Below are 18,581 nucleotides of genomic sequence, written 5' to 3' on the forward strand. Positions count from 1 at the left end.
TTTTTGTTGTAGCGACTTCTCGGATATACTGTACTACTAACTGATGGCTGGTGGTGGAGCTATGGTTGCTAGTCTATAGAGGTCAATATTGGTGTGGGACGGAGAGTGCCAGTTATAATTCTACATGCTTTGTTTAGTTCAGAGTCAATCACTTTGGTATGGCTTGATCTGAACCATAAGCCTACTGGAGCGCAGTATTCTGCAGTTGAATAGCAAAGCCAGTGCTGTCTGTTCGAGCGTGTGCTCCTCTGCTCCCCAGTTCCGAGCTTTTGCAAAAGGTTGTTACGAGTAGATAATTTGTTCTTAAGTTTCAGTAGATGTGCCTTATAGGATAGGGTCCAATCCAGTGTTACGGTAAGAAATACAAAAAAGGGTTAGGGTGAGGAATATATTGTAAAGCAGTGTTTTCCCAGTTAATGTTAAGTTTTTGACTATAGCTTTATGGTGAAAAGTAAAAGCAGGTCACTTGGGTTTTGGAAGGGTTTAAATTTAAGCTTCAAACGTTGTAATACAAGCATAGGCGTAGCCAGGGGGGGGGGCGAAAGGGGCCATGGCCCCCCCCAAATTTTCAAAGTTTGGATTCCAAAGTTGAGCCCTTTGTTGAAAATATAATCAAATTTGTAGAAATTTATAACGTTTTCCAAGACATCTGGCTATTAACACCCCAAGGACTTGTTTTAGACACACAGAAAGACACCAATAAATTTTGCAAATCGTAAATCGCGCAAAATTTACTGGATTTACGTTTCTTTTAACTAATTTGTGGAAGCAATTTCAGAATGGCTTACTCTGTTAGGTTTTTCTGTAGCTGAGTTTTTGGTGTTCTCTAATTTTAGCCGCAGATGTTGCCCGTTCGTGTGTAAGAGCTACCTTTAATAAGCTAATAGCTGTTTATCTGCTAATAAATTTCATACAAATATTACCCTAAAAGTGTTTCCAGAAAGCGCTATAATCCAATATTCAAGTGTAATTTTGCAAAAATTTTCCGGGGGGGCATGCCCCCGGACCCCCCTAGAAAACGCGTGCCTTCGGCACGCTTTAACCCTCACCAGTTTCATTGCTTCCCCTTGCTCAAGCCACCAGGATACGCTACTGCACATCAGGTGCACATACGTGCATACGCCACTGCACATAAATCAAACACTTTGTCGTTCTCTTCAATTCATCAAATATTTGGCCCCCCCCAAATTTTTTTCCTGGCTACGCCACTGAATACAAGGTGGAGTACTCGGAAAGCGTTTTTGTTAAAGTCTTTTCCTCCGAAAAGTTTTTTGATTAAAAAGCCAGACAGAGGTCGTCGGCACAAATGAAACGGCGTAAGTTGGGAGACTTCATAATTACCTTCTGACGATCCCGCAAAGAGTGAAACAGGCTGTAAAGAATACTTTGACAATAAGCTAGTGATTCCATTTATTTGAATTAGCTCTGCTTAACATTGTGTTTGGCATTGAGCAGTCGTTTGTGGAATTAATACCATTTATCGTACAAGATCAGTGGTTCCCAACCTGGGGGTAAATTACCCGGGGGGTAATTTGCCTGTTTTTGGAGGGTAACGACACCCGATTTAGAAACAGTGAAACAATTGAAGGTTGTGAACTTTATAAAAGCGAAGGAATTGAACAGCCGTCTTTTCAAGGAACTGTGCAAGACGATAAGAGAAAGATACGAAGCATTACTGTACCACACAGAAGTACGATGGCTGTCTCGTGGCAAAGTGATAACCCGCCTGGTTGAACTTCGTGAGGCTGTTCATGTTTATCTGATAGAAGTCCGACTTGGCTGAATACTTCTCTAATCAACAGTGGTTTCCCAGCTGTGCTACCTGGCTAATATCTTTGGTGATTTGAACAAAGGCAACCTTTTAGTTCAAGGCAAGAGTGTAACTCTGATCGACAACCAAGTGAGCCGACACCAAACTCTGATCGACACCAAATTAGCAGCATTTATCGCAAAGGTTAAATTGTGGAACAAGCGAGCTAGAAGAGGCACAGCTGAACGAAGCGTTGAAACTTGATTTCAAGGGGAAACGCTTGGAACCCTTCTGGTTTAGTAGACTCCAGGACGCACCATCATTAACGACACGGGCATTAAATATCCTGACATCTATTTCAACAACGTATCGCTGTGAACAAGGATTTTCAACTGTCTTGGGAATGAAGACAAAGAAGCGCAATCGCGTGGATGTCGAAAGCGACGCAAGAATCGCCCTCAGTACCACAAAGCCCAGGATCACAAAGCTGGCGGCTGAAGTTTAAGCCCAACCTTCGCATTGAATGTTTACCGCGCATTGTTATCTTGTATTCAGCATTGTAGGCTATTTCATTCTGATTGTCACAGTTAGCCGTTTGAAATACATAGCAATAAACACCGTTGTTTTTGAAAATTGGTCGTGCAGGTAATTGGCTCACTTCAGGGTGGAGATTAGGGTAACAGCCAAAAAAAGGTTGGGAACCACTGTACTAGATGTCGAATAAGATAGGTTTGTTTTTTAACCGGGCTGACATTATAGGCAAAATATTTCTTGAACTGTGATATCAGAGATGGAAATTCCATAAATCCGTGCGTGAGATATTGTGAAATTTCGCTTTGAACGCAAAAAAAATCATTGTTTGCATTGTACTTCCTTAAGTTCAATGATTCACTGCAGTTCTGTGAACTGATGTAATTTTTTTTTATAATGAAAAATTAGCTGAGGAACTGTTTTACAATGGTGAAAAACATACAACCAAGAGGTTGTAATGCGACTACACGACAAAACAACACCGTAATAGCTCAACGGGAACTTCTCTAATGAAATAATCTTCAAGGCATGAAGACAAATTAAACAAAAGCTTATTGCGCTTGTGACATCCTCATCACTCTGGTCTAGAAAGCAATTCGCCTAATGCTGCGAAAAGTAGCGCGAGTTGTCGAATAAAATACGCACCTTAACGAAATGCGAAAGATTAATTTCGCACTTAGCGGGTGAAAAGAGACTCCTGCATGACTGGCTCAGTAGCTGGTAAAAATCCACACAGAAAATACCCCAAATGGAAAACATTCATCCAGGTGGCTGGCCTACACTACAGGACTTGAAGGTAATCCATAAATTGCAATGAACTAAACTGCAATTGTGCTGGACATTGTCTAAGTGTGGCATGAAATGCAAACAGCATAACAAAACCAATGTCTAACTTAACCGTGTTCATCTTATGTTATTTTGTGTTTGTCACAAAACGGCTGTGGTATTAGAATGACCGTCGTCAGAAATAAGTTGCGAGTAAAAGTAGGCTACAGTAGCCTACAAAGCAAAGGATTTTATTGCAGTATATTATGCCAAAAGATGCAAAACTACAACAGCTGCAAGCCTTGATTTTAAGATATTTATCATAAATGTAAACCACCCACGTTTTTTGCTTGATGTCCATTTATATTTGACAAAGAATAATTCTTAATCAACGACTTTATCACGTGGCAACGTTATGCTTGACGATGCATGACCAACGTAAGCTAATCAAAAATAGTTTATGCGTGACGCGCACAGTGAACCCATTCAAAAGAAAAAAGTTGGAATTGCAGCAACAGACCAAATTTCACTCAGAAACATAGTTAATTGTTGGTGTCTCTTAAATGTAAACGTGCAAATACAGCAATCTGGTAATCTCAAATATGTACTGGAAATTTGAAACACAAATAGGTAGAAGTATTGAAAATTTAGTTAAATAAGCAATAGTCAACCTGGCCGAAAAACTGTTGATTTTTAAACAAAATCTTGAAGTGAATGATATTGGTCAGTCAGTAACCGGTGTTAGTAAAATGAAAAGGAAAACAACAAAATGCCAATATTGACATTCATCAAAGGTGCAAACATTATTGAAATAGCGAAAAAAGATACAGAATTACAATCCAATGCATTCAACAATAAACAAACAACATCGGCAGCAATGAACGGAGAATGCTTCAAATGGGATGGTGACTATATCAAAGCTAATTCATGGCAAAGTAGCATCAAGTTAGAAGAGGCAAAAATGCACACCTAACGTACATGGAAGTTTTCAAGATAGAAAACTAAAGAATCAAACTGTTTTTTATTGATTAATTTGAAAAAATACAATTGTTGTTTACGTTTTTCATCGTACACACAGTGATGACCTCGTATGCAAAGATGACGTCATGGTTACGTCACATCGAAACATTTTAGGTGCAGAAAACGATCACGATGAAAAATATCGACGAAAAGTTGACTGTTGTTCGGTTCTATTTGAATAAGGCAACAAAAACAATGCAAAGCTGTGACGATTTATTAAGATGGCATTTCGACTTTCTTCACAAATGTGCCCGACAAAGCAAAAATTTGTGATTCTTTAAAGATAATATTTACTAATTTTCTCTAGTTTTTCACAAAATCAAGAAAGTGATTTCGGATGTCATGGCAAAACCTAGCAGCACAGGATCGATTGAAATACATCACATTCAAAACTTACTTAAAGAGCGATGTTTGGCATACCTTTCGTTTCGTTTTGAAATAACACATCGAAACGATCTGGTCTGCAAAAAGTATGAAATATTTCCAGGTGGAAGACAAATTTAAGGTTGAATTTGAAGCACCTTCAACATGTGGCACAGCAACATCGTTTATCAACCACGTAAAACCAAACGCAAACGACTAAACGTTTCATTTTCCGTTTACTTGATTATCTTTAAACTGATGTTTTCCTACACCACGACTCAGTGAAGACTGAAACACAATAATGAAACATTTTAGAACACACACAAAAAAAGACATACAAGGTACAAACGCAAAATAGTAACCTACTTTTAAGAAAAACTTGTTGTGAAGAGGTTGCGTCATTAACAATGATTTAAGTTCATAACAAAACAGTCATAACACTGGGCTTTGTATGATAGAATGATTTTAATTTAATAAAATGCACAAAAAAATAAACTGAACGCTTTCAGCTTTTAAGTAGTAACCACACAAATTAGGTCAATGCTGTCGCCTACCTAGATGCAGTAACTTAAACTTGTGCAAGTGCAAGTTTTTCTATTGACTTACTTTTATTACTTTTTTGACACGCAAATTACTGGAGCTCGTCTTGGGAAAAGTAGATTTTTTTACATTGTCTTCAAACGAACATAATGCTTCATCGCCCAAAGACTCTCTGCAAGAAAACAAGAAGATTGCTGTTTTTAAAATATGCGAATTGAATTACTAAAAAAGGCAGCAAAAATTTCAGAGCTTATGACATTGTGTGGCAAAGTTGAGTAAATCTTTTGAAGAGTTACCTGGCTTGTTTTACAAGGGTGTCGAACTCGGAAGCTAAATGTCTCCTGACAGTTGCTTTGTTCACCGGGATACCCAGCGCACTAGCCATGTCTTCCGAAGTGAAATCTTTATCGAGAACGACCAGGGCTCCGTGGACACCAGAATGTCGCAAGTTGGCAGAATATTCTGAGATAGAAGTTTTCAAAAAATAAGTTTCAAGTCAAAGGAATGATTAGCACGCTCTTCTTACGAAACGAAATTGGGTCTACTGTAGAATAACTTTCTCCAAAATAATAATAGTCCTATTTTCATATTCGAAGGAACGTAAGGTTCAAATAGAAAATCGCCGGTAAAAACATTTGAATGCAACACGACTATGTAAGGGTTTCAACTGGTTGATTGACCAAATTAGACAAAAGAATAACTGGCTTTAAGCAGAACCAACAGCTTTAAATCTCGACAGATAATGATGCACTAAACTTGTTATTTTGAAAAAGATAAGTTTTTTCCAATATCAGCCTGCAGAACTTTAAGTGGCATTGCTCAGTTTATAGTTTACCTTTCAAATCAATTGATTTCGTCCACTGGATCAACCTGCTATTGTTCCACACCAGCAGATCAGTGTCAGACGTCTGGCACATCTGCCTTCGCTCATCCAACCTCTGCATGCGTTTATGATAATCACGTAAGTTAGGATCAATGGTTTGATATGTCCCAACAACAAATCAAGAATTGCATTAATTCAACGTCTGCATATGTTAAATCGTGGTGAAATCGGGATAAATGGTTGGCTGTGTTAAATCACGTGATTGTAAAACAAGGTGCTATGCTGCCATATACTAAGCAGGTCATCATTAATTGACCTAGCTCAAATATTAGTCGTGTTTTTTAATGTTTAAAAACGTCGGAATAACAGCAGATAACTACTCACAATACCTTGTAATAGTTAAAGATCATACACAGTTACACTGTGTATATGTATAATCCATATGGAAGAAGTTGGAAACAAGTCGTACTTTAAGAAATACTGTTGTCTCAGTTATATACAGCGCTTTTTTTACACAAGGCCAAAACTGAAGGAAAATTATTTTTAACAAAAAATCAGAAAAGGGCGCGTTATATTGATGTTGATACCTGGCTGTTGAATGCAAGCATTTGCAAGAGTTGTGCACCCAGTAAGGCACTGTCCTGCTGCAACAAGCGCCCATCCATTCCCATGAACCTCTCCAAGTCCTTCCGAGTCAGGGAAGTCAACATTCGGCCGTCAATCAAGTGCTCACGGAAGCGTGACGCGTATTGGGTCAAGCCCACGTCACGAAGCCATTGTTCACTGACCCACCAGTGATCGATTTTCCCTTGAGCTGACATGTTGCTGTGAAAACGAATTTAAAATATCACATAAAATTAACATTGAGGCATGCGACACTGACTGACCTCAACGGGTTTAACATATTTTATTTTTGTAGCGCAAACGATTACACGGGATATACTTGCGTAACAAAAAAAGTCATTAAACCCATTGTATGTGTTATAAGTCTGCTGTACAGCAACGTTAACTTTCTACCAAAGCTCTAACGTTTGAAACTTAGTTTAATGAAATTTCCACTTCATCGCTTACTGGCCGATACATCACGTTGATCTTAGCATTGAAATTAGTTCCAAATGCAGACAAGTTTCCACACCCAGCCACGACAAATCACTTGTTGCAAGTATTCAACGTCTAGAGACGTGGAATCTTTTCAAAAATCGTTAATTTTATTAGCCAGGTAAAGACTCACGCTACGGTGACGGCGGGATTTCTAAACTCCTCAATCGCCAAGCATAGCTTCCTCCGATGCAGTGGGTTGCTGATTCCAAGACAACGTTCCAACTCCATCTCTGTTAAGCCCATTAATACCTGCAAATTTTCAGAAAAGGTTTGGTGGCTTTCAAAAAACAACTACCGGTACTGAGAATTGAGCAAAAATTTGGTTTGAGCAAAAATTTTGGCAGATACATTAGAGTCAACCGTTGATTAACATCAAATCTAACACAACGCCATTAACCAAGAACGATATACAAAGTAATGAGAGCACCAGCATTTTACGGAATGTATTATAAATGCAAAGTACATGCGAAGCAAAAATTCTAAGTTGTCAATAGACAATAGTAGCTTTCACCACAGAAATGATATCACGCAGAATTCATATAACCTTTCCACTCTTGATGTTCTCCTCACAATCCTTGCCATACTGTCCCATGTGCATGACCAGGTCAAGCCAGACCAACACTGCATCAGCTTTCCATCTAAATATGTAGAAATAATTGAAAAATCTTAGTTTTTTGCAAAGCAGTGAAACGAAGGATTGGGATTCAATGTAGAGTGATAGTGGCCAGTCAGTGCTTTCCCTTAGATGTTTATTTTTTTATTATTGAAAAACAAATCAGGTCAAACGCTGGTCCTTGACTGATGTTAAGCCCACGGCCCACCAACTCAATGCACATTAGGGTGTTGCAGGCGCCCCGACCCTCTCGGATTTTGCTTACCTTTTTTGTGGTACTGTGTTTAGATCAGTAGACCACAAATATGAAATTTCATAAATTTTCATCGACGTTTACCTCCACCGCCGAGACCATTTTGAGGCCCACTTTTTGAATTTTTTTATGTTTTTTACCACTAGAGGGCAGTGTATAAGTTTTGCAATATTGGGGGTACATTTAAAAGATGCTCTATGATGTTCTGAATAATGTTCAAAAAAAAAATTAGAGAAATGGGATAAGCATATCCAAAAATATTTAAGTTTTGTCACTAATTTTCTGCACAATACTGCCCCTAGTGGTGAAAAGAAAAATTAAAATATCTTAAAAACTACTCATCATATTGTAATGGAACTTGCATGCACCCCCCCATTTTCGTAGGTAAGGAATTTGATTTTAGCAATATTTTTGCAAAATATTACCACTAGAGGGCGGTAGTTCTAATTTTGAATTATTTTTCTGTAAAAAGGCGATATTGTTGCATTTCTTGAGCTATGCTATCTGAAGAATACAATTTCATGGCTTATGCACAACAAAATTTATTCAATTGTAAAGAAACTGCATGCATGCATGTACTATATCAATACATCCAAACAGGCAATGTGAGTCTTAGTTAACACAATTTACGCATAGGCAGTTGTGCATGACGTTTTCTAAGATTTGGTATCTTTCTTCGATCTTCCTCCACCACTTGAATATAGTTTTGTGTTCTGAGTGCACTTATGATACCATTAGCAGAAGCATAGCCATCATCTATTTCCCACTCTTTCGGGTGTTTGGCAAGAAAAGTTGTTGAAATGTGCAAAAGTTCAAAAAACATTTTGCTGCTGGCATTTGCATAGGAGCACAATGAGTTATCATCAACAATGTCTGCCAGCTCTGGCTTACCATATCCATTACCAAACCTGTTTGTAACCTGGTCATGGAAACTTGCATTTAAACGCAGCAGAGTTCTAGCCAAAGCTTCGTTTTCATCCATAGTGACTTTTTTGTCCCATAGAACTAAGGGGATCAGCTCCCCAGTTACATACCATGTGTGCCTACCTAAAGCTTTTAAAGCAGCAACACTGATAATTTTGTCTACTGCATCATAGCTTTTGATGTCACTTACCAGTTGCAAATCTTCTCGGGGTGCCGATGCAGCAATTGGACAGTTAAACCACCATCCATTAAATTAATACAAAAGTGCAAAAGTCAACAAATCGCTCTATTTTTTGTATTTGTGACTTGGAAATGATTCCTTGTGGTAGAAAGTCTTGCAGCATTATTATCTTATACCAATAGAGCTGCTTTCCCACCCACCTTGCTCGATGGACTGCACCACATTTTCCAATATGTTTTCTGCATGCTAGGCAGAGAAGTGGTTTGTCTAGCTTTATTTGAAGAGAAGTGCATGCAGCATAGTGATGGCCAGAAAAAAAAAATTTAAAACAATACCCAAAACACTTTTCAAGCCATCTCTCTGCTGCATTTTTTCTTCAAATAAAGCTAGACAAACCACTTCTCTGCCTAGCATGCAGAAAACGTACTGGAGAAGTTATACTTTCTCATGTGTGGGAAGCCCTGAAAGTCGAAACGTCAAGATCTCCAGACATTAAACTATTCAAAAGATTCCGGAACAAAGGATTCAATGCAACCCCACATGCTGCAGCTGTACTGCATACCAAAGATCCTCAAGAGTTGGGAGAATTTGTAACAACACAAAGCAGAAAAGTGGAAGCACTTATAAATTTTGAGAGATATGCAAAATTATCAGAGGGGTGACTACAAAGAACTTTTAGACCTGATGGCGGTGTACATTGGAATCAACAGTGGACAGTACAACTTCATGAACTGTGGTGCAGTCCATCGAGCAAGGTGGATGGGAAAGCAGCTCTATTGCTATAAGATAGTAATGCTGCAAGACTTTCTACCACAAGGAATCATTTCCAAGTCACAAATACAAAAATTAGAGCGATTTGTTGACTTTTGTATTTAATGGATGGTGGTTCAACTGTCCAATTGCTGCATCGGCAGCCCAAGAAGATTTGCAACTGGTAAGTGACATCAAAAGCTATGATGCAGTAGACAAAATTAAAAGCTTTAGGTAGGCACACATGGTATGTAACTGGGGAGTTGATCCGCTTAGCTCTATGGGACGAACAAGTCACTATGGATGAAAAGGAAGCTTTGGCTAGAACTCTGCTGCGTTTAAATGCAAGTTTCCATGACCAGGTTACAAACATGTTTGGTAATGGATACGGTAAGCCAGAGCTGCCAGACATTGTTAATGATAACTCATTGTCATTGTGCTCCTATGCAAATGCCAGCAGCAAAATGTTTTTTGAACTTTTGCAAACTTCAACAACTTTTCTTGCCAAACACCCGAAAGAGTGGGAAATAGATGATGGCTATGCTTCTGCTAATGGTATCATAAGTGGGGTCTGCTACTATTCGGTGAGTCCGGTTCGGTGAGTTCCTAACCTCTAACCCTAACCCTAAAACGGCAATGATAATTAGGCTACGGTACCCGATAATTTAAAAAAAAAATTGAAAAAATCCCCCGTTAAGGGATCGGACACACCGAATCGGACTCACCAAATCGGACTCACCGAAACGGGCCATTCCGTCATAAGTGCACTCAGAGTCTGCAGTGATTCAGTAGAGAGAGGGGTAAAACTAGTATCCGACTTTCTTCATCTAGCAAAACAAGAAAAAAATCTGCAAAACTATATTCAAGCGGTGGAGGAAGATCGAAGAAAGATACCAAATCTTAGGAAACGTGATTTATCAACACAGCGAAGATGTACAACTGCCTTTGCGTAAATTGTGTTAACTAAGACTCACATGGCCTGTTTGGATGTATTGATATAGTACATGCATGCATGCAGTTTCTTTACAATTGAATAAATTTTGTTGTGCATAAGCCATGAAATTGTATTCTTCAGATAGCATAGCTCAAGAAATGCAACAATATCGCCTTTTTACAGAAAAATAGTTCAAAATTAGAATTACCGCCCTCTAGTGGTAATATTTTGCAAAAATATTGCTAAAATCAAATTCCTTACCCACGAAAATGGGGGGGTACATGCAAGTTCCATTACAATATGATGAGTAGATTTTAAGATATTTTAATTTTTCTTTTCACCACTAGGGGCAGTATTGTGCAAAAAATTAGTGACAAAACTTAAATATTTTTGGATATACTTATCCCATTTCTCCAATTTTTTTTTTTAACAATTCAAGACATCATAGTGCATCTTTTAAATATACCCCCAATATTGCAAAACTTATACACTGCCCTCTAGTGGCAAAAAACATGAAAAAATTCAAAAAGTGGGCCTCAAAATGGCCTCGGCGGTGGAGGTAAACGTCGATGAAAATTTATGAAACTTCATATTTGTGGTCTACTGATCTAAACACAGTACCACAAAAAAGGTAAGCATGGTGAAACCAAGATTTAAATTTCATGGGGCGCCTGCAACACCCTAATGCACATCCTCAAAGCAAAACTTATCGAACCACTAAAACCACTATTATTGAAAAGTTATTCTTTGAATCTTCAGAAAAAGCACTGAAGCATTAGAAAAAAGCTTTGGAAATTGACCAGAATCGGTCTTCAATTGCTTTCAGTAATTTTAAAGATACTTTTCCAGATAAATGAAAGTCACTATTATTATTAAGTATCTACTTGTGCATAGGAATATTTTGATTATTTGTGAGAATTTCCTTCTTTTCTTCTTCCGTTCGTTCGTCCAAACTCGTTCTGCTTGAAGCAAAGAAACTGTCCGTATCTGCAAAAAAAAAACAGTTAATTACAACTCCAAGAGCTCTTCAACTTGGCAAATCAAAAGAAATGCAGCAGAAGGAACGCATGGCTTAGGACCAAATCCAACAACCACCAAGTTCATCACAAGACAGCCACATCCATTCAAAACAAAGATTTCAACAAAGTTATAATAAGGTAGCAATGTTTCAAAAATGTTCTACATAAAAGTCTTGATGGGAAGGATGTATGTCCTGAAATATGAGATTTAATTGCCTGTGGTGCATCAGTGTTGCGTAGAATGTCAGACTTTGAGACGGGGATTTTTACCCATCATGATCGTCGAGGCCAATATTTGGTTGGTGAATATTTAGATACTGTAAACGGGAAGGCAAGAAAGTTGATCTCCGTGGACAGCAGCAAGCAAGCGATGGATGTAAAATTGCATATCAGTTGTACTTAGACAACAGATTAAGACTTTTAAGATATCTAATCTTTTGGAACAAGCAACGTGCAATCGTAAAGTATCATACTCTCGGATATTTAGTCATAAACTCTTCTTAGAACAATAAATCGATGTTTGGTCACAACTCACAACGTCAGATGAAAGTAAACAACTCAAGACATGCAAAAATTAACGAGCAAATCAGTTTAACAAGCAATGAATGAAACCGATTGAAACCCCAAACAATACACGGGCTTGTACACCAGGTGGTCCATTTTAGGGTCAAGCAATTGAGTAACAGAAGTGACGGATAGATAACTGTTTAATCTTGGAAGTTTTTACGTAATTTAACGTGGAAAGCAACCGCTCACACATCTTTGGCCAATCTTTAAAATAATGTGTGTATCATTTTTTCTTGCCTTCAACCGCACTGCAGTATATATAACTTTGTATCATAAATTTTAATTTGTATGTTATTCGCTCTGAGGAAGCGCATTGTCATGGTGCGCGAAACGTCATTGAAGCAATAAATCAACTTGTTTATTGTTGCTTTTACTTTCACTTTCATCAGATGAACGTTGCAACTAGTGCTAGAAACGATAATTATCCTGATGAACACCCAAGCTTTTCAGTATTCTGATAGATAACTTGTCAAGGTATTTGGTGGAGATGACTTCGTAAGCACAGTAGCAGTATTTACTATTTACGCAACATGACAAAAAGCAAGTGACGTGAATCAGATTTGAATGCACACTGCACAGTATACATGTGAATGAACACACATTTGAATGCATGCTGTGTACAAATGTACATGAAAGCGATTGGATAATAGTGCTTTATTTAGGAGACATCGGGGATGGAACAGCTGCTGAGAACGGGAGGAGGCCGTTAGAGGTTAAAAAGCAAATACAAGTATGCGGTGTATCAGGAAGCAACTTCATGGCTTAAGAAACGTGCTCGCGCTCAGTATGTAAAATCGTAAAAAAATAATCCAAAACACAATAAATAAACCAAACAGCTTCAAAACCACACCGGTGCATTGAACAGGATTAAATTCGGTACGGCAATCTTTCAAGTAATACATATTACTGTACTTCGGTAACGCATCAGGAAAAAAATGATATTAAGAGCGACATAAACACGAACCAGCTTTATGAAATCAGAAATGTGCTTGTTCCCTTAAAAAAAAGTCGTGGGATAATTCTAATTATCATGTGGATGAGTGCCACCACGAAGTCCTATGATTGACCCTTGACCAACGTCAGTTACCTAGGAAACAAGCTAACACTTTTGCGACGCTTTACGGAATACGGAAAAATATTTGAACGTTTGAGGATACGAAACAAAATCCGTTTTTAGCTTTTTCGTCTAGAAGGGTCACTCTCTTCTGATTTACAAAACTCTGTACTTTTTACAGGCTACATAGAAGTAGTCATGTTAGTTTCAAAGCAATTTATGGTGTCTTGTTGAAAATTACAGTAGCTTCTAACTACAGCATATTCACGATGTTCCCGAACTACACTGGAAGGCTACTAGAGAGCAGCCAGCCTTTGGTTTCATCATTCATGACACGCAGACTTCCCATTCCGTTAGGTGGCTTGGAGATGGTACAGTCATTGATGATGTGGTGTGCGGTCTGTTCCTCGGAACCACGTTCACAGGAAGGGGAAGAGGCCATTCTCCATTGGTACATGGTGGAGTCCTTTTGAAATATCCTTTCGAAATGATAGTTTTGAGAATCCAAATTGCCAAAGTCTGATGACTGAATCCCAAATCACAGCAAAGCTCTTAACTTTACGTTTAAAAATTGACAAACCTTTTCCTAATGCCAGTGTTGCCAGACGCTTTCTGGATTTCCAGCACAAGTTCCAAAATCTAATCCATTATTTGTATGGTAACATAGCACAAAAGTAACTCAAAATCACACACAATATGCACATACTATATTTCTTAAGTAATACTCAAACTATCAACTTATACTAGCGATTCTGGCTGATTGGCCTTCAGTCAAATTTGAAGCTGAACGTTGTCGTGGTCTGTGTATGAAGGTCGTCATGTTTCTAAGGAAGCGTTACAAAATAACCAAATCGAGAAATGACCCTTCTAATGTGGGCGAAAAAGCGAGTTTTGCCGTAATGCAATATTCTTAGTTTGAGGGCAACCTTGGAATTGTAATTCATGGATAAAATGAAAAAACAACGATAGATCATTACCAAGATGGTAATGGACACTGCAATACTAGATTATTTTATGACTGATGCACAGTTGTTTCTTACTTTCAGGGGCGTTGTTAAAAACGCTGCAATTATTGCAAACACATTGCTGGGTAGTTAGGTACGTCTGCACTACACAAACACATCGTGTGGAGATTTTGAGGTAAAATAGTGATTTAAAATAAAATCATGCAAACTCTATATAATGAAATGCACAAAACATGATCACGAGATCAATCTTGTCATGAATAAACCTATTATGGTATTACAATGTAAGTTTTCGTAGCAATCAAGGCAATTGTTCTAAAACTCTTCGAATACAAATTCGTGAACCTTTAAGCCTTTTATTGATTCGAAAAAAGCTGAAACTCCGAAACAAACTCCCATCTTGTTACATCTGTCCTTTTTGCATAGATTCGAAGTGTGCAGACATCAAGTCGATGCAAAAAATCGGATGTTGCTAATGGGCCGATGGTTTCAATCAAAAACACACCAGGAAAGCTCATGCCACAACAACCGCTTACAAACCTGTGGAAACAGATCCAACCGAAAAAGAAGCGTTTCTTGGAACAGACAGTGCAACTTCGCATCCTACCAGCAAAAACGATCATACCAACGTCAAAATATGTAATTCAAATGTAAAAAAAATGGGCATTGCATTGCGAAAAACTAATCTTTGTAATAATTTTCTGATTCAAATTAGACCGGCATATCACACTTTTTTTATCATAAAGACAAATATTCATGTCAGCGCAAAATTTTAGGGTTCTAAAGCATTTTTTGAGAAGTTCAACACAGACAGACGGTTTATTATATCTGGTCGATATCGTCACCAAAACGGTGCCTGGCCAGAAGGAGATCTGCAGCAAATTACGTTGTTGTTTGGGAAAGTTAGAAGTATGTTGAAGCTGCTGTGTGTGCAAAGCATGATGAAAATTGTGGTAATGATCCTAACTAGACTTACTTGCAACATCCAAGCTCTTCCGATTGCGACCTCTTTTAAATGCACGGGTCAGGGAGCCAGAAAGATGTTGGACGAGTCCTGATCTGCGTGGATAACCTGATCCAAGAGAGCCTCCACTAATGTCTCCATGCAAATCTTCGGTGCTGGAAGAAGAATTTCCTCCAGCAGACCCGTTTTGAGTTATACAGTGACGAGGAGTAAGTGGGGAAGATGTTGGAACTAAAAGAGGATCTTGCAATAGCATGGACGTATTTGGTTCAGTAGCTGCAAACAAGTGAGAAAAAATTATTAGATTGAAACACACAGAATCAAATGCGTTTCACAATCTACACAAGAAAATAATACATTAAAAGTATATAACAAAGCAGTGGAAATAAAAACGCAAACCTACGAGAAATATTTAATGGAAATGACAAAACCTGAGGCTCAACAAAACACTTTTGCACCTTCGAGCTAAACGTTGGTGCTACTCACCGGAAATATTGCAGGTTTTATGATTAATGACGCTTTCTTCAACAGCGATGTGGAAGGATCGCCTCTTTGATGATGAAATGTGTTGCTGTGCCGCTGCCTGCCTCAGCTGGAAGCAGAATATAGCTATTGAGTAGCATTAGAACAACCGAAATTACATAGTTGACCAGAGTAGGTGATGTATTGTAGATGTAGCCTATTGAAGCGAATTGACGGGTAAAGAAAATTTTGTTTAAAAAGTATGTCAAGTAAAATAATTTTTATGCTCATATCATTAAGATTTATAAAGTAGGCCTAATTAAAGAGCAACACTACAAAATACTTCGGAGAGAATTAAAAACGACATTAGAAGTTAAATTTCACAGGGCGTGCAACTACTACTGGTGTTCGTTTAAAGCCTGCTGAAAAAAGTGAACACCCAAAAATAACGGTCACCGTACGCCACTGATTGCAAGATGACCATGGAATGGGCTGGCAACATAACATAGCTATAATGCTATAATTTTATGCGAATTGAAAGTCTTACACAGATTCTTTCATGTTTTGTTGAAATTTGCACTGTAACTGTACGACGTGTGCATATAAAGTTTCTTTGTCTTTTGACCTCAAATATAAAAAAGGTCTCCGTGGCGCAACGTGACCCTGAGTGATTATAGTCAATTGAGGGTTGACAATATGCCACCTGTCGCACGTCACAGCATTTAGTGGCCGTACGCAACCTTGGAAATAGTTCAATACAAAATCACGGGTTCAACTATCCACGTGTATATAAGAAAAACGCACCATATACTATAAGGACAGCTTCATGTAGCAGCACCTCGTGGATCGAATATTTTACGAACAATAATGCTTCAACAAAACGGACATCTCAAATCGAGGAATTCAAGTCCAAACGATAGCACCAGAATTGAAAACTAGATAACATGTTCTCACTCCAAGAGGTAAGATTCCAACATCCAATTAACCGTATAAACTGAGCAGACTCTATGTTAGTATCTTACAATAGAAACTTCTCTTTCCAATTCTCTCAGTCTTCTGCCATTCGAAACAAGTTCTTCTCTTAAAGAAGAAACAACTTCCACAAGGTCTTGATGTTTCCGAGAGAAGTCATTACGCTCCCTAGAGAGCCGCTTTCGTTCCTCATCCGCTGCCACCATTATGTCTTCGTTTTCCTGCAGATCAGTTGAATCGAAATGTATTTTCAAATTATATCAAACAAAATAATGCCATCAAAGCGATGAACAGTTGAACACTTCAAAGTGGAATTCCTGATGCTCTAAGGTGAAAAAATGGCGCTTACATCTAGAATGAAAGAGAGCAACAAAAGGCTGCAAGGCTTTTTTTAAATTATATTTGATAAATTCTACGTTGATGCAGACTACTCAAGTCGAGGATAAAAATCTTTAAAAAATATTGATCACTAAAAGGTTTCTTTGCTAGCCACTCGAACTAATCACATCACACATACCGCAGTGAAACTAATAACCAATGACTTGCAGTAAACATTAATAATCTTTCACTTTTTGGGCACAATCGTTAAAACCAATGGAAAAAGTAGTAACTGCTTTAATGCAAAAGATATCGGTTTCTTCCAGTAGAGATAAGCATTCGCTGTAGCCTACACAAAAAATAATTGTCATCGCCGCATCACCGTAAGTAGCATAGCTTAACCTATAATTAATCTCTCGGAATAAAAACATCTGATTTCATTGTAATATGTCTGTGTCGTACATAATGCTATGTAACTCCATTGAATAAACCTACTGCTTGAGACAGCAAATCATGCACTGAAACGTCAAATCCACCATGATTAATGTTGATTCAGTGTAGTAAAGTTGTTCCTTTCGACAGCATGGTTTGCAGCTTACCTTCATTTGTAATTTAAATTCTCGAATAAAATCCCTTAATTGGTTTTCTTTGTCGTCGATTGTTTTCTGCATTTCTTGAATTTGATTTAGAAGTTCGGTTTTATCCGCTTTTAACCGGTTTCGGTCAGTTTTAAAAGCTGTGTAAAAAGTAATAATTATAAGACACATTAAAATAATGCTCTTCAAAAGACATCGATACACAGATGCAGTTTCAAAGCTATTGCAATCAGGGCAGTGGAGTCGGGCGAAAAATATAAGACTCCGACTTCTCGGTTTATAGGCTAACTGGCCAAATCCGACTTCATTGTTGCCAAATTTGTGAGGGCTGCCAGATTTTTCATTTTTGTCTTTTTTCAATTTTTTAAAATTTTATTTCATTTGAGTTGTGATCGAAATTGCAACAGCGACTTTCACAAAAACTGCCAAAAATAAACACTTCTATTTCCGGAAAAATTTTAAAGCGAAATACGGAGAGCTAAAACAATATTTTGAAAAAGATTGCAAATGAAAAATTTATTGTTTATGGTGTTGCATCAAATCGGAGTCGGCCGTTTCTTAACGACTCAGACTCCGGACACGCCAAGATCCCTGCGACTCCGACTCCACAGCTCTGGTTGCAACTTAAACATGAAAACAACTTAAACTGATGCGAGACTGCCAAAGTTAAGCTTCAAAAAATGTATTTTTAACCGAAGATTAATATCCCGCATTCAGTCAAGAGAACTTCCTTAAGCTCAGTCTCTGTAAATTGAATGCAAGTTCCATCGTTAATTATGCTGGTTTCACATACTTGGAGAAATTTTGAGCTATCAACATGGGTTTGGTCAATGAGGTTGGCTAGTTGGCCACGATGTCACAGTGTGAAGTTTCAACTTGCTGCTGTTTCAAACTGATTCGTTGATCAAACTTACTACAATACCTTCTATAGAATCTTTGCTCCTGATGTCATTGTTGTTGATCTGTTGCTTTAAATTTGCAATTTCTTTCTGTAGTTGCCTGTTGTTGAGCCGCAAGGCCTTGTTCTCTTCCATGATTTTGTTCGATTCAGCAGATTCTGCGAAACAAATGACTCTATTTAAAACTAACTTTATTGTTATACGTAAAAACTAAGAA

General features: G+C 38.0%; 1 protein-coding gene across 3 annotated transcripts in view; it reads right to left on the reverse strand.

The window, feature by feature from the left end:
- Nucleotides 1–3,386: 3,386 nt before the first annotated feature.
- The window catches only part of LOC145764619 (kazrin-like), a 39,380-nt gene continuing 24,185 nt past the window's right edge, over nucleotides 3,387–18,581 (reverse strand). For 2 of the 3 annotated variants that reach the window (XM_082576258.1, XM_082576256.1), the window contains exons 4-17: nucleotides 18,388–18,522; nucleotides 17,469–17,605; nucleotides 16,602–16,772; nucleotides 15,604–15,709; nucleotides 15,130–15,393; nucleotides 14,694–14,756; nucleotides 11,433–11,535; nucleotides 7,438–7,531; nucleotides 7,024–7,142; nucleotides 6,380–6,617; nucleotides 5,805–5,907; nucleotides 5,266–5,431; nucleotides 5,036–5,141; nucleotides 3,387–4,717 (exon numbers count right to left, since the gene is read on the reverse strand). In XM_082576258.1, the coding sequence (XP_082432384.1) occupies nucleotides 4,655–4,717; nucleotides 5,036–5,141; nucleotides 5,266–5,431; nucleotides 5,805–5,907; nucleotides 6,380–6,617; nucleotides 7,024–7,142; nucleotides 7,438–7,531; nucleotides 11,433–11,535; nucleotides 14,694–14,756; nucleotides 15,130–15,393; nucleotides 15,604–15,709; nucleotides 16,602–16,772; nucleotides 17,469–17,605; nucleotides 18,388–18,522 (1,868 nt within the window). In that variant the 3' untranslated portion in view covers nucleotides 3,387–4,654. The remainder of the gene's footprint in view (nucleotides 4,718–5,035; nucleotides 5,142–5,265; nucleotides 5,432–5,804; nucleotides 5,908–6,379; nucleotides 6,618–7,023; nucleotides 7,143–7,437; nucleotides 7,532–11,432; nucleotides 11,536–14,693; nucleotides 14,757–15,129; nucleotides 15,394–15,603; nucleotides 15,710–16,601; nucleotides 16,773–17,468; nucleotides 17,606–18,387; nucleotides 18,523–18,581) is intronic. The other variant, XM_082576257.1, reaches the window with a different exon arrangement.

Source organism: Aplidium turbinatum, chromosome 2, assembly GCF_918807975.1.
Source record: "Aplidium turbinatum chromosome 2, kaAplTurb1.1, whole genome shotgun sequence".
Lineage (NCBI taxonomy): Eukaryota > Metazoa > Chordata > Ascidiacea > Aplousobranchia > Polyclinidae > Aplidium > Aplidium turbinatum.